General features: G+C 43.1%; 1 protein-coding gene across 1 annotated transcript in view; it reads right to left on the reverse strand.

The window, feature by feature from the left end:
* The window catches only part of CACNA2D2 (calcium voltage-gated channel auxiliary subunit alpha2delta 2), a gene marked incomplete at its 5' end in the record, with an annotated part of 448,456 nt that overhangs the window by 150,448 nt on the left and 280,723 nt on the right, over positions 1 to 17,285 (reverse strand). The window contains 2 exons of the mRNA XM_086949852.1: positions 6,473 to 6,567; positions 6,699 to 6,797. Coding sequence (XP_086805978.1) covers positions 6,473 to 6,567; positions 6,699 to 6,797 — 194 coding nt within the window. The remainder of the gene's footprint in view (positions 1 to 6,472; positions 6,568 to 6,698; positions 6,798 to 17,285) is intronic.

Raw genomic sequence — 17,285 nt, forward strand, 5'->3', positions numbered from 1 at the left:
CCAAATATGTGGGTGTCATTGGTAAAAAGGTGACATTTGAAGTCACCCGAGGAGAAGTTGTCATTGTGAAAGTGATGCAAAGTGAGTAGAGGAGGGGGGAGAGCACACAGACTCATGGTATTCACGCAGTGAGTGCGCGGGTGCAGAGCTACTTGAGATTCAAGCAAGTGTTTAAAAGAATTCAGAGTCAGACTGCACACCCATGTGTGGTAGTACATTTAGGCCTAGTTAGATTAGTTAGAAGAGAAGTATGATAGTGTTAAAAGGCACAGGACAGGTCTAAGGGTGTGAGTATGGAAGACAGACTATTGTGGTGAGCAGTGGAGATGAAGTTAGACACATAAGCGAGTGCTAGCTCTGTTAATTGAGAGTGCAGAAACATGCTTTAAAGGATCTTTGATGGTCTCAGGCCTGAAAGTATTACATGGTGCACACTGTCAGTCAGCTGTGTTGAAAATTGGTATGAGTTCAGTTCAGAAAGTTGTGTCAAAACCTAAACGCTTTGATGAATGTCACTGAGACATATAGGTGTGTAGGACAGTAGTACTGAGGTGGTTAGCAGTGCAGCAACGGTGTTCCCAATAGCAGTAATATTTGAGGCAAATCATTTTCTGCAGGGATGTGATGGTAATGGGTGGGCATCAAGGAGAGAATATGATGCTGACAATGTAAAAGGGTGAGGTTGGAGTGAGAGGGTAAGGGTTTGAAAGTATGGTGAAATAGCTTTCCAAAGGCAGTTGGTAGTACGCTCAAATGAGGTTTTGCGGTGGACTTGTTTGTGCGTCATTTGCATAGGAGTGCACGCATTTTGGTGTAGAAATAATGGTTTTGAGTCCTTTTTTTCGCTTATTATTTTCTCTTTTTCCAAATTTGTTGTTAACCATAGGTTTGTTATAAGAGCTACATATGACCTCAACTCTGGACAACTAGAGCATGCACTCATTAATGAGTTGTACTATAGCTTTCCAGGAAACTGGATTGATACTGTATGATACATGGATGTTGAACCAATATAAAAACAATAAATAGATATTATAAAACAATAGAATTCCCTTCCACTGTTTGTGGGCAGACGCATTGCCCCATGCGGTATGCTGAAGCGGGCAGGAGTAAAACGTGAAAGACACTTCAACAGACCAATGGTTGAAGAGGGCTGACTGAAATCTCCTTGATGTATATATCTGTGCACAGAATTTTAATTATGATAATTATAAAAACAAAAAGATGGTAACACAGCCAAAGCTGTCTCTAAGCCAGACCTAAAAAAGTGATAGGAGGTTGACAAGGTTCTGTTCCTTCAACCTCCAGCGCATCTTGCAGCTATATGGCAGCCACGGTCGCTGCAGGTAAGAGCAGTGGGGCCCGGTGGGGAGGGATTTCGACAGACGATGACGAGGGAAAATTAAATAAATAATTAATTTTGCCTCATCATCGTCCGTCGAAATCCCCTCCCCACTGGGCCCCACCGTCCCACCGCTCTTACCTGCAGCAGCAGCGGCCACGGCTGCTATATGGGTTCTGATAGTCACGACTCACTTCACCCACACTCAGCCTGCCCACACCAAGAGCTTGATATGCTTGGATATTTTTAGAGTACAGAAGGCTCAAAGTATCAGTCATATTTTCTGCTGTTGGCCCTAAATTGTGTAATTCTTTCTTTTTACTCATAATGTCACAAATATTGGGAGACCTAAGCTTACATGCAGGCTGTGCCTGGTTAATGAACACATTGTACATGACGTGGCTTGCCACAGTAGCAATCATAGTATAAAAGCAGCACATTCATTTTAGGTTGCCCCAATACAAGGTATTGAACGCTGTTTTGAATGATGAATTACTGCTATGGTCTGAAAACCTGATGTATAATATATTGCAGCATGTCCCATATGAAGTAATTCTGTGCTAAACTACTTTTTATACAATGAAAGAATGATGCCAAATCTAAAAAACCTTTGTGAAACATGATTTCCTAGAGACCTGAAAGAAATATATAGCAACCAACCTCATCAATTATCAAGATTATCATTTTAACATTCAGATGGCGCATTGCATACTTTGTGTAAAACTATGCAAGAAAGATAACATTAACCATTAATGGCTCGCACTATATTTTAGATTTGGCTAATTGACCTCCATTATTTTTTTTGCAGGAAAGCCTTACATTTAAACTGACAGCATTTCATTAAGTCCCAGACTGTCTTAGATTATGCACTTTTTGTATACTATATAACCTCAAAGCTGACATGTACATAGACATGTACATTCTCAGAGCACCACTGACCCAATTGTTCTTCCATGATGCACCTGCCTGTTTTGAAGGTTCTTAACACAGTGCCAGCTAACAGCAAGGCCAAGGAACCCAAGATGTCTTAATCTCTCTTCATACACTTCAATCACCATTGCTGAAGTGATTTAATGGGATGCTGCACAGAACTCGTTTGTAGAGCACAAGCAACAATGTTGCTTGCATTTCTTTGCAATTGACAAAAAGAGGAGCGATGTGACACACATAGATGTAGAAAATAAACTTTGTCAACTATAGTTAAAATTAATATTTTGTCCCAAACTGGTCTGATTACTAGAAATAAGTTGTATTATTTTCTTTAGTGGCAAATAACAAATTAACTACTTTAACTATACAAAATGATTAGTGAGGAAATTACTAGGCTATAAATAAAAGTTAAGATATCAATGGGGCATTTAAAAGGTAATTTACATTTGTAATTTACACTTTCACTTTTTTAATAACGTTACTACTGTTGGTTATTCTCCAAATCCAAGTGTAAAGTTACTTAAAAGTTTAGATTTAACCATTTGCATCCATTGGAAATGAATGAGGGGGAGCCAAATGTATAAGTATAAGTTACTATTGCCAAAATAGAAGCATTAGTTTCACACATGGCCAACCACTGATTTTGCAGCAGCCTCCCATGGAAAATAATGCTGGTCGGGACTTAAAATGATACCCCACAGGAAATATTGTTCAATACATTTTTTTAAATAGTTGAACATATAAATGAATATAACTTAATATTAAAAAATCTACAAATAAAACATATCTTTATTTTATAAGATATTTTTTAGCAACTTTCTTTTAAGTTATTATTTAACGTAACATACATTTTTAATTAATATATTTAAATTACTTTTAATTATTTTTATATATCAATGTTGATAATTATTTATGCATAACAGACAATATGTTTTATTTTATGTGGCAATTTATTTTTTAATTTAAACTTCAGAAAATTAATTTTGATTTTAAATATTATATTTACATTATTTAAATATGTATTTCTAAATTAAATTACAAGTGTGCAGCATTTGTTATTTTACATTTGTTATTCTACATTTGACATAAATATACAAAAGAATTCACATTATTTAACATACACATATTTTTACTAATTGATTATATAATTTAATAAACTTTTTACATGTTCCCTTTCCTTTATCATCGGAAGACCTCAGTCCCAAAGTGGATTTGTTAGTCTGTAAAGTACTTGAAGTGCTTGTCACAAAACTAAACACTATGCCAGCAGGTGCTAGAGGAAAAAGTTAGAGTATCTGTCCAACACTAAAAGCTTATCTCCAAGGTGATCAGTCAACATGATAATTATCCAGACCAGCAAATCTATTACCCAATGTCTTAAAAAGAAAAGAAAAGAATTAGGATATTGGCCGAGTCAACGTCTAGACATCAGCCCCCTTGAGATGCTATGGTGTAATCTGAAGAGAGCTGTACATAAACAAACGATCTTAAACCTCACAGACGTAAAGCAATTTTGTAAGGAGAAGTGGTACGGAATTCCCCTCAGGAGGAACTGAAAAAATTTAAGGAAATATTTATTTCACATTATTGTTGCTACTCAAGGCTCGAAACAGTACTAAATTATATGGTGCACTTCCTTTTTTATACAAGACTTCTGAATGTTAGCTGGTGGTTAGTTTGAGAAATCACGACAAAAGGAAATTTGGGGCTTTATTTGTCAGATAAGCTTAGATTTATTGTACCATGGAACCTAGTGAGAACTAAATGAAGGTCTGATACATATTAATTTGTAAAAACCTTAAGAGGGTATACTTTATTTTCTTGTTCACCACACAATATGCTTTTCCATTTGTGGCTCAAATAACTTTTTGTGCAGTGGTAGTCCACCAGAAGCAATTCAAGTTTGTAATACCTTTTAATATGTTTTGTTAGACTAACACAAAGAAATAACCAAAGATGTTATGATGTATACCATTTTACAATCCCATTGACGTTTACACATTTCTATCTTTCTCAACCTAAACCCAGTAAAATTAATCCTGACTTCGTTTCAGGCTTCAGTTTTTATAGCTGTGAATTTTGTAAAGCAAGCATTAACATGAGTTCTATAAATGTGGATACACTCAAAAGAAAGACACACTTTGGCTAAATGTTACAAGAGTCATGAATTTTCATACAAACTCATGTCTTACATGAAAATTCACCCACTTGCAGTCTGTACGAATAGACTTTGCTGTTTATCATTCTGCACAAAAAATTTTTGTAGCCGTTTTTCTTCCATTTATTTTAAACATTCCTTTCCAGAAACGTCACAAATTAGTAATACAAGCTACTTTGCTTGAGCTACCCAGCTCCTTGGACTGCCCAGCTAGTCCAGGAAAGTGTGGGCTGTTGAGTAATGTCGATTGGTTGACAAGCACTCAATAAGAACGGTCTTGCAACAAAGAACAAATCAGTTGGGTAGAAGGATGAGCAATGGGAATTGCTGAATCAATAGTTTAACCAATCAGAACTGATCTTTGTCTTTGTATCATTTTGATTGGCCTCCTTCACAGCCAGTCACAATAGTGGAACAACAGTGGGTCATCTTTGTGGCCAAGCAAAACATAACATATCTTGTTTTCGATGGTCAAGGCAGCAGGTCACCGCACATACTGATCCAGTCTACCACATGCTGTGGGACCTGCTATGTGCCTGTCATTTCTGTGTGCAAATTCTAGACTGGTATGCTGATCCTTTTCCGTGATAAACGGAAAGGAAATTGTAGCATTCCACTTTCTCTAATTATAGATAATACTTTAATTGCTTCTACTGGAGATACAATCACAAGCAAGATGGCTTTGAAAGGATGAAAGGCAAAAATAATTATAAGAAGTAAAAACCAATCAATGGGCACATTCACAGGATCACTCTTAGGGACAGATGCAGATGGAAAATGAAAAATTTCAATAGTAGGTCAATGCAAGATTATTGTTCTCTTCCGAGTAAGAGCAGGTAATTGTTCCTTTTGTCCTTCAGTAGAAGCAATCTTGATAGGTTCAGCCTTTCACTTTGCAGCAGCACATGGCCAAGTAGGTGGCTTTTGGATAAAGTATGACCAAAAAGGAAAGGAGTGGGAAGATATACGCCTGAGGAAAAATGAGTGCTGGGATAGTTGACAAAAATGAGCACTGCCTAGTGAATAGCAAACCTGTTTGTTTGCTATCATGCTCAAACTAGCCCCCCCCTAGCAGTGTTATAAAAAGGAGGAGAAGAATTGCCTTGTTAAAGTCAATAAAGAAAAGTATTGGAATGATAAACCTGGGAGCAGTTCCTGTCAGGAGCCTAGACACTGGACTAGCAACACTGGACCTCTAGATGTCCTCAAGGTATAAGAAATACAGTGGGCAGGGTCAACACTAGAGTCAACTTGCCAGGGTACATCATGGTGTCAATATATCCAACCTATATAGCAAGTCGCGGTATCAGTGATTTCAATGATATATCCTTATGTTGTCTGAAGAATCTTCGGTGCCTGGAGGTTTAGAGGTCATCCTCCTCTAACTTACTGTTTTAGCACCAGGTAATGTATGGTGTAAGAAAGAGTAAAGTTAATATGCCCTTTCACGTTGTCAGGCTCTGCATGCTCTGCTTTACCTTAAACTATGTCACTGATAAGGAGTTGTACAGTACTAAAGGGGTGCAAACTCTGCATCAGTACATACCGGTACTGAACGGTAGCACCCTGTTAGCACCGTACAGTTATGAGTTAATCCCCACACAAAAGGGAAAAATCAGGCTGATGACGTTTTTTCAAGTCTAATTACACATGGTATTCCTTATTCTGTGAAGATTAATTCTCAAGCCAGGAAGAGGGAGCCATCCATGCCCCGCTGGTGCCGTAAGAGGGGTCTGGCAAGGGTGATGCATACAATTAGAGCCACTGTCCCTTCACGCTAATAATGTATATTTGGGAGGGCGAGGCCAGTCGTGATCAACCAGAGTGATCCCTCTCACAAATACCATCCCGACTGACAAATAATTGGGCTTAAGGTGTAATAAAAATGCGTTTTTCCTGTATGCACCCTCTCTGTGTAAGAAAATTAAGCACTGTGGTGTCCTCTATTTACAGATGGTTAGAGAACCTGTCTTCATTTGTCAGTTGTTATCAAGGCAAATTACCACCATTCCCTGCACATAAAATGTTTTCTTATTCAGTACCTTGCGGGAACCGGGCTGATCACGTTCCGTCTGATTGCTGGCCAGGACCTTAAATTTCTCCACCCAAGACTCCAGGTCCAGTTTAACTCCAACAACTAGAAGGCAAGAGAAGATATACGGAAACAGGCTACACTCAATCTCTCAAAGGCAATCATTGTCAAAATACCCAAACTCCTCTCAGCAAAATCCACCCTCCCCTTAAACCAGAGCCATGTTTTGTCTTTACCTGCTGGTTTGAGGGACTTCTTCCGAAACTCCAGCTCCACAGCTGTGCTCACTAGAATGCCGATAGTGTTATTTTCCAATTCAAAGGCTCTGTAGTTGTCTTCAAAAAGAAGAGAAACAGGTACAACTTACACTATGGCACATGGAATAGTGAACTCATTGGAAAGATGCATTCAAGATAGGTACATTTGGCGAAAGATTACATGCATGTGTGGTAGTGAGTAGCACAGACTGGTATGTAAGAGAAAGAAGAAGGGCAAAGCTTATGCGAAAGAAATGCAGGCATGGGAGTGATATACTAAAAAATATGACCTATGTAGGCATGTTTGAAACTAAATGAGCCTACTGCCTACATCCACATGGGGGGGAGGAGACAATGGGTCACAAAGTCAAACAAGGAAGAAAATGGGAGACCCTTTAGCAAGCAGATACAAAAGCAGGTAGGCTCTCTAGAGCTGCATTTTTGTTGCCCTCTGTTTTAAGGAGCTGGGGTGATGCTGCCACTATATTAAGTACTATAACACAGGCGAAGAGCTAAAAGCGGCTTGGTACATTTCCTCCATTTGTGATCATCTTGCACTGTGCTTAACAGCTTTCTCTAGCTGTAACGGCATTGAATTACATGGGTGCAAGACTGTGAGCGTCAATCTTGTGTTCCTTGTCTTTTGAGGGCTAGATCTTTGTGTGATCTATAGAATGTGCAACAAGGCGCGATGCCTGGGAAGAATTCCGCAGTGGAACCATTGGGAACTCCTCTGCCTGACCTATCAGCAACATCTACTGAGTACTTCACCCTATAAAATTCAAGGCCCTTGTCTATATATAATAATTTGGATTAAGAGGCTCTGACATTCCAGTGTTCCTTGACGTCTAGCAGTCATGGCCATAATTAATAGGTAACAGCAGAGTCAATGGCTGGTTCAGAACCCTGTGGCATACAAAGTAAAATTGAAGAAACATAGTAGTGAATATGTTCATTACATGCTGCATTTGTAGAATAAATGTTCCTGCCCTTTCCTTTAGGCTTGCAGATCTAGCAGCCAGCCACACCTCCTAAAACACACTGTGATCCGTACACATCTTCAGTTGCCAATCTAGAGGCATGTTTCTTACACATCCAGTATTTTGATCAGTTAATGAAAATATTGATGTGAAAAGGTGCCGATGAAATCTATATACTTGCAGTTCCGGCAATTCATAAGAGGAAACTGTCTGAGGGGAAATAACTTTATAAAAGCAACAAAGGACCCTCAAAGTGAATTCTAGAAACAGTGTGAAAATGGAAGTCATACCAACAGATAATTTCTTTGCTGGGGTTGCTGGACAATTTTGCCAACCTCGGACTTAAACAACTGGTCACTACCCCCACCCACATTGCTGGCCACACACTAGACCCTATCTTCACTTCCAGCAAACATGTATCCTTCAGTCACACCACAGCTCTTCACTGGACGGACCACAGCTGCGTTCACTTCACATACAATAAGTCCACAATCTACAACCATCCTCAACCCACCATGCGAAGAAACTGGAACAAAATCACCATCAACCAGATCTCCTCATCGCTTCTTCAAAACCCTCCTGTCCACTCCTCAAACCCCGACCAAGCAGCCACTAACCTCACCCAATGGATATCCAACAGCGCCGACATCCTAGCCCCACTGAAAAAATGTCAAAGCAAACCAGGCAACAAAAACGCCTCCTGGTTCAACGATGATCTTAAGAAATCGAAGAAACTCTGTCGCTCCCTCGAGAAGGCCTGGAAAAAAGACCCAAACTCCAGCACCAGGGACGCCTTCAAAAACGCCACCCGCATACACCACCAACTAATCCGATCTGCCAAGAAAGCCGCATTCCAAGACCGACTAAACAACAACGCCCACAACAGCAAGGAACTATTCAACATCGTCAAAGAATTCACCAACCCATCAGCCAACTCCAACGACATCACCCCTTCCCAAGCCCTCTGCGACTCCCTAGCTTCCTTCTTCCACAACAAAATCGCAGACATCCACAACAGCTTCGACAACCGGCGCGGAGACCAACCCACCCAACCTTCTGCAGGACCTTCACCCCCCCTGAACATCCTCAACGACTGGAACCCAATCTCCACTGAGGACACCATCCGCCTCATGAACTCCATCCACTCAGGATCCCCAACTGACCCATGCCCTCATCACATCTTCAACAAAGCAGACTCCATCATAGCACCACACCTCTGAGATGTCATCAACTGTTCCCTCAACTCCGCCACCTTCCCGGAAAGCTGGAAACACGCAGAACTCAGCGCCCTTCTGAAAAAACCTACAGCTGACCCCACCGAACTAAAAAACTACCGCCCCATCTCGCTTCTTCCATTCCCGGCCAAAGTCATAGAGAAAGCTGTCAACAACCAGCTCGCCACCTTCCTCGAAACCAACAAATCCCTTGACTCCTCACAGTCCGGCTTCCGAGCCAAACACAGCACTGAGACCGCACTCATCGCTGCAACTGACGACATTCGAATTCTACTGGACAACGGAGACACAGTCGCCCTCATCCTCCTCGACCTCTCCGCTGCCTTCGACACAGTCTGCCACAGCACCCTTCTACATCGCCTCAGTAACGTGGGAATCCAAGGAAAAGCACTGGAATGGATCACCTCGTTCCTCACCGGAAGAACCCAGAGAGTCCGCCTCCCACCATTCAAGTCAGAGGCCACTGAAGTCATTTGTGGCATGCCACAAGGATCTTCTCTCAGCCCCACCCTCTTCAACGTTTACATGAGCCCCCTTGCGCCCATCGCTCGCCAACACAACCTCAACATCATCTCCTACGCTGACGACACTCAATTGATCCTATCACTCACCAAAGACCCTAACACCGCCAAAACCAACTTACACGAAGGAATGAAAGAAGTAGCCGAGTGGATGAAGCACAGCCGTCTGAAACTGAACTCCGACAAAACAGAAGTCCTCATCTTAGGCACCTCCCCTTCTGCCTGGGACGACTCTTGGTAGCCAGAGGCCCTTGGAAAAGCACCCATCCCGACAGACCACGCACGGAACCTGGGCATCATCCTGGACTCCTCACTCTCGATGACCAGACAAGTCAACGCCGTTTCATCATCTTGTTTCAACATTCTTCGCATGCTCAAAAAAACATTCCGCTGGATCCCCACCGAAACTCGAAAAACGGTCACCCACGCACTGGTCACTAGCCGCCTGGACTACGGAAACACCCTCTACGCCAGTACCACCGCAAAGCTCCAGAAAAAACTCCAACGCATCCAGAACGCTTCAGCCAGACTCATACTAGACATCCCGCGAAAGGAACACATCTCTGATCACCTGAAAAACCTCCACTGGCTCCCCGTAAATAAGAGGATTACTTTCCGCCTCCTAACCCACGCACACAAAGCACTTTACGAACTTGGACCTGAATGCCTCAACACACGACTATCCTTCTACACCCCCTCCCGTCAGCTACGATCCTCCAACCAAGCTCTTGCCACTGTACCTCGCATCAACAAAACCACCATGGAAGGCAGATCCTTCTCCTACCTGGCAGCTAAAACTTGGAACTCTCCTCCTACTCATCTTCGCCTCACTCAGAACCACCTAGCATTCAGAAAGCAACTTAAAACTTGGATATTCGACAAGTAATTCCCCACCCCCCCTCAAGCGCCTTGAGACCCTATGGGTATGTAGCGCGCTATATAAATCTTTTGACTTGACTTGACTTGACTTATCTTAGGTGACTAAAACCTTACATCTGGACACCCAGTGAGAAGAGATTAAAACATTTTCAGGAAAAAACACTTAAAGATCCAGTCCACACCATCGATAGCTGCTGGTTCAACCATCTAACCACAGACCTGTTTGGAGCAGCCTGGCCACAAATTGCACAGACTGTTAAACAATTTGTAGGAAAGTAGGACCTCCTTCTTATGGTTACCCCCACTTTTTGCTAAATGTGATACTGTTTTTGACCAGTCTGACTGGGATCCTGCTAACGCCAGTCTATCTGCATTCTCCTTAAACTGTTATGCTATGTATTAAGGTGTAGTCCATATTAGATACTGGGGTACGCTTGTCAGTCCCTAGTATATGGTACCCATGTACCTAGGGCATAGGTACCCCAGAGGCCTCTAATGGGCTAAAGCATGTATTATGCCCCCTATGAGAGGCCATGCAAAATAGAACTACAGGTATGCTATTGCAGCCTGTGTAAGTTGGTGCATACACCACTTATTTAATATATTGGTTTACTATATCTAAGGGTCACAGTACTTTATTGATTTATTTTGAACATTTTATAGAGTGAGAACAAGATCCTTACGGATATCAGAGCGCTTTACAAAGAGAGTGGGATAAAAACATGAGTAATAAATAAACAAAACATTTGAGAAAAGAAGTGCAAATGGTTACAAAATAAAAGAAAACAAGGTAAGGTAGCAACGATGCATAGGAGGTCAATATACATAGTCACAGGAGGAAGAGTACTGAGTTCCGAGATTACAATAGTCAAAGTTCAAGTAAATTTGGCTAAGAGGAGAGCTTTTACTTCTTTTTTGAAGGATGCCGTGGATGAGATAAGTCTGATTTCTGGGGGGAGGGCATTCCATATCCTGGGCGCCATTCCTGAGAAGGAGCGTTTATACGTTTTTTTCTTGTGAAGTCTCCGAGATTGTCAGTTTCTGAGCGAGATAGCTGGGGGAATTGTGGTGTATAGCTTTGTGGGTCATGCAGGCGATTTTCAGGTGTATTCTGGCTTCGAAGGGCAGCCAGTTCAAAGCTTTTGGATCAGGAGAGATGTGTGAGCGTTTTTTCGAGCCTGTGATAAGTCTGGCTGCAGCATTAATAGAGGCTTTTAATGGTGCGATTGTCGATAAGGGGAGACCACAGAGGGCAACACTTCCATATTCCACATGAGGGATGACTAAGGCTTAGACTGCAGTTCGGAAGTCATTGGGAGGAAGGAAAGGTTTCAACTCACTGGAGCTTAAAACTGCTGCTGATCTTTTGTACCCAATTCTGCTGTGCAAGAAAACCAGTTTCACCGTCTACAACCTGTGCTGGCTGTTTGGAGCTGACGCTGATTGCTCACCTTATCGTGGTGCTGCCTCCCCCTGACTCGCTGGTGTGAGCGTGAGCTGCACTCGGCACGCTCTGCCTGTCGCTCCCAGCTGGAGTCAGAGGGGTTGAGGCCAGGGTGCATACAGCGAGTGCACCTAGCCTGGGGGACTGCGAGGACCATAATCCTTAGCGGAGATCACCTGGTTCCTCTTCCCCCAGGCGACCCGCCCACGGACACGCCCCCAACGAGCTGGTTAAAGATTCGTGACACCCGCTTCGCGGGCGCCACTCACTGGAGCTTAAAACTGCTGCTGATCTTTTGTACCCAATTCTGCTGTGTAAGAAAACCAGTTTCACCGTCTACAACCTGTGCTGGCTGTTTGGAGCTGACGCTGATTGCTCACCTTATCGTGGTGCTGCCTCCCCCTGACTCACTGGTGTGAGCGTGAGCTGCACTCGGCACGCTCTGCCTGTCGCTCCCAGCTGGAGTCAGAGGGGTTGAGGCCAGGGTGCATACAGCGAGTGCACCTAGCCTGGGGGACTGCGAGGACCATAATCCTTAGCGGAGATCACCTGGTTCCTCTTCCCCCAGGCGACCCACCCACGGACACGCCCCCAACGAGCTGGTTAAAGATTCGTGACACCCGCTTCGCGGGCGCCACTCACTGGAGCTTAAAACTGCTGCTGATCTTTTGTACCCAATTCTGCTGTGCAAGAAAACCAGTTTCACCGTCTACAACCTGTGCTGGCTGTTTGGAGCTGACGCTGATTGCTCACCTTATCGTGGTGCTGCCTCCCCCTGACTCGCTGGTGTGAGCGTGAGCTGCACTCGGCACGCTCTGCCTGTCGCTCCCAGCTGGAGTCAGAGTGGTTGAAGCCAGGGTGCATACAGCGAGTGCACCTAGCCTGGGGGACTGCGAGGACCATAATCCTTAGCGGAGATCACCTGGTTCCTCTTCCCCCAGGCGACCCGCCCACGGACACGCCCCCAACGAGCTGGTTAAAGATTCGTGACACCCGCTTCGCGGGCGCCACTCACTGGAGCTTAAAACTGCTGCTGATCTTTTGTACCCAATTCTGCTGTGCAAGAAAACCAGTTTCACCGTCTACAACCTGTGCTGGCTGTTTGGAGCTGACGCTGATTGCTCACCTTATCGTGGTGCTGCCTCCCCCTGACTCGCTGGTGTGAGCGTGAGCTGCACTCGGCACGCTCTGCCTGTCGCTCCCAGCTGGAGTCAGAGGGGTTGAGGCCAGGGTGCATACAGCGAGTGCACCTAGCCTGGGGGACTGCGAGGACCATAATCCTTAGCGGAGATCACCTGGTTCCTCTTCCCCCAGACGACCCGCCCACGGACACGCCCCCAACGAGCTGGTTAAAGATTCGTGACACCCGCTTCGCGGGCGCCACTCACTGGAGCTTAAAACTGCTGCTGATCTTTTGTACCCAATTCTGCTGTGCAAGAAAACCAGTTTCACCGTCTACAACCTGTGCTGGCTGTTTGGAGCTGACGCTGATTGCTCACCTTATCATGGTGCTGCCTCCCCCTGACTCGCTGGTGTGAGCGTGAGCTGCACTCGGCACGCTCTGCCTGTCGCTCCCAGCTGGAGTCAGAGGGGTTGAGGCCAGGGTGCATACAGCGAGTGCACCTAGCCTGGGGGACTGCGAGGACCATAATCCTTAGCGGAGATCACCTGGTTCCTCTTCCCCCAGACGACCCGCCCACGGACACGCCCCCAACGAGCTGGTTAAAGATTCGTGACACCCGCTTCGCGGGCGCCACTCACTGGAGCTTAAAACTGCTGCTGATCTTTTGTACCCAATTCTGCTGTGCAAGAAAACCAGTTTCACCGTCTACAACCTGTGCTGGCTGTTTGGAGCTGACGCTGATTGCTCACCTTATCGTGGTGCTGCCTCCCCCTGACTCGCTGGTGTGAGCGTGAGCTGCACTCGGCATGCTCTGCCTGTCGCTCCCAGCTGGAGTCAGAGGGGTTGAGGCCAGGGTGCATACAGCGAGTGCACCTAGCCTGGGGGACTGCGAGGACCATAATCCTTAGCGGAGATCACCTGGTTCCTCTTCCCCCAGGCGACCCGCCCACGGACACGCCCCCAACGAAATGTATAAAATAACATCTTGCTCCCCGCGAAGCGGGACGCGCGCGGGACCAAGCGCGGGGATAAGCCCGGGCAAAGGGCGGGCCGTCTGTGGCCGTCCGGGGACGTCTGAGGACGGGCCGGGCCCCCCCCCTTTCATCCCGACTATTACTACAGAGAACACCGCACTTGGTAAGTCAACTAGCAGCTTACATCAGAGCTTACATCGGTGTTATTGTCTGAGAACCCATAACCCACAACAATCTAAAGTATTTAGGTAAATAAATGGGCTTCAAAAAATTACGTTCCCGCACGATATTTATGAAAAGAATGGGGACAGAAAATGCTGTTCGGAAATCTACCGACAAGGCAATTAAACCTGGTCGGATAACGTTAACACCGGCAATTAGCACATACTTTACTACACTTACAACTAAAGACACTCAAGAATTGAATACATCTGCCAGAGAAACCTCTCCCAACGTCTCCGTAATCTTAAGGGAATTAGAAAGCACTCCAACGATACCTAACCAACAATCAAAACTGTGTCTTCTGGCCACCGATCTAAGTAGTAAATCACCTTGCACTCCAGCTGATTTACTAAACCCTCAACAAGAACAAACTACTCTAAAAACTTCTACTCCTATCAAAAATGGAGGGAGTTCAGCGCTATTTGACAACTCAAATATCAATAAATCAGTTCTAGGACTGCAAAACTTGGAACATGCAGCAAGCCAGAATAATAAGGATAAAACATCTCTTCCAATCACCTTAATCGATCTCTCATCCGATCCTTTCAATATCAACTTCAAAACAAATAATAATATTATTAATACGACATCACCCATATCAAAAGCCCTGTTTTCACTGCAAGAGATTCTAGAATTGGTTCTCTCTTTCCTGGGAAATATTCTTGATAATTCTGATCAAACCCTGGACGTCCAAATAGGGATACTAAAACATCTAGGTAATAAGAAAAAGAAAAAAGACCTCCTCTTAGTAGAGGCAAACAATTTACCAATGAAAACAAAATCTGAGCAAAATGATTTATCGAAAGAACATAATAATGAACAGAAGAAAAGTACACGCGATTTCGGTACCCAAACTTTTAAGACTCAAACACAACAAAAACAAAAGATGGAACACCCAAATGATACAACAATATATTCCTTAAAAAAAACTTTTCAAAGAAGAACATCAGCAAAAAATTAACAATTTCCCAATATTCAAAAAAAGAAGCGAAACAACTACACTGGTAAATAATTCTGTATCAGATAACCAGGAATTACATACGTCTAATATATCAGTACAAGATAACGGAAAACTTGCAGATAAAAAGAATCTGGAAAGTAACATAGAAGGAAGGAAAAGAAGGAGAAAAAAACCAATCAGGAGGATTCAAAAAAAGAAAGCTCACAAACTAAAATTTCGACAGTCAGCTATAAAACAAAACCCTGAAGAGGAAAAAGTTGGAAAAATAATAGCATCTGAAAGTATTGCAAAATCAGCAACTAGGAAAAACCTTGAAGAGAAGTCGCCACAATTAGACCCAAGAGCGCAAGAATTTGTCTCTTTCAGACTTCTAGAGGAACCAACTCAAATTAATAATAATAAAATCATGGAACATCTAGACAGGAACAAACAAAGAGAAAAAGAGTCTTCTCCTAAAATTATACAATTCGAAGAACTTTTTCCTAGTGACTCATCCCCACTCAACAGAAGAAGGATAATACATCTACTATGCCATATTAAGCCTCTACAATCATTGAGTAGTAACGAACTTGATTTAGTAACTTTTCCCATTAAAGACAACACTAAATTAGCAAGGGTAACATTTTGGTCGTCTGTTATCCCAGAAATCATCCTGAATGATAAGGAGATACTTTACAAACAAGGCTATGATGTTGTGGAAAGAAAAGAATCAATGGTCAGTATAGTTCCAATTGGGTATGATGCCCAAATCAGTGCACTCGCCAATTCATACAGGAAACAATTTCCAAAACACTATGAAGCGTTGGAAGATCAAGCAATCATGCACTCAGATACTTATTCTGTAGGGCAAGAAAAACTAAAAATTCTGGTGAACAAAGGTCAACGGGCCGTATGGTATCAAGCTCCTAAAATACCTGTGAACGATAATAGCACAAAATCTTGGGCTTGGGTCTCAGAGACTCTAAATAGCAACAAACCCAAGAGATCTCAACAACAATCTGTTTAGCACTGGCATAAAAATAACCTCCTGGAACATCGCAGGTGGAATTAAGAACAAACTGTCCACGGCTACCAGAAATCGGCCGGATATCTTGATTTTACAAGAAACATGGGCAACCGAACCTATCACTGTTCAAAACTATTATGTTTACGAAATTCCAGCAATAAACACTCATCGAGGTCATGCTAAAGGCGGTTTAGCTATTCTATTAAGTGAAGAATATCTGTGGGCCCAGGAACTATTAGATACCAACTTAGAACACCTACAGTGCATCAAAATCTCCGCTAAAACATGCAGTACAGCTCACCCTAAAACAATTCTCCTCTTTAATGTATACGCTCCTCCAGGTAAAAAACATGATATAATACTCTTAAATATCATGGAAAGGATTGAGATCATAACAGAAAACGATCCTCACTCATCCTTTTTAATTGTCGGCGACTTCAATAGTAAAATTTCTAATTTTGAAATTAATAAATGGGTAAAACAACACTCAGAAGAAGGTCTGGACATCATAGCTCCACAATTCCCGGAGGGCATACTGACTGACAAAAGAGGGAAACTATTATTATCAACACTAACAAACATAAATGGAGTAATATTGAATGGTAGCATGGAAGGGGATATCCCTGCAAATTATACCAGACAGGGAAACGGGACATCATCTATAATTGATTATATAATCACAAGTAATGATCTGCTAGAAACAAACAAACTAAACAAATACATACGCGCCCAATATATGAATCCCACTCCAGAAATAAAAAAGGAAATAAACAAAACCAAAAATCAAATAAGACGCGAGAATCTGAGACATAAAAAAACCTTACAAGATCGTAACTGGGTAGATATCCAGATAGCGGCAAACCAGAACGACCAGCGCAAATATTGGTACCTAATAGGAAAACTTACTGGATCCAAAAAGAAAATACAATCAATACCGGTCCCTCCGGATGCCTGGGAAAGTTTTCTGACAGATCTTTACAGACCAAACTTAATAGTTCCATCGGAAAGCAGTGGGGTCTACAATAAAGAAAAAGTTAAACTTCCAGTAAGTAAAATCACCGCAACATCTGTCGAACTAAACATACGTAAAGCAAGATCAACAGGAGCGTCTGGCCCTGATCAGATTCCGATCAAAGCACTAAAAATCGCCCCAAAGGAATGGAGTCAGTTGCTATATCCCCTTTTCAATTATATCTTAGATACTGGCCAAGTTCCAAAATC

This window comes from Lissotriton vulgaris, unplaced genomic scaffold, assembly GCF_964263255.1.
Source record: "Lissotriton vulgaris unplaced genomic scaffold, aLisVul1.2 SCAFFOLD_2047, whole genome shotgun sequence".
Classification (NCBI taxonomy): Eukaryota; Metazoa; Chordata; class Amphibia; order Caudata; family Salamandridae; genus Lissotriton; species Lissotriton vulgaris.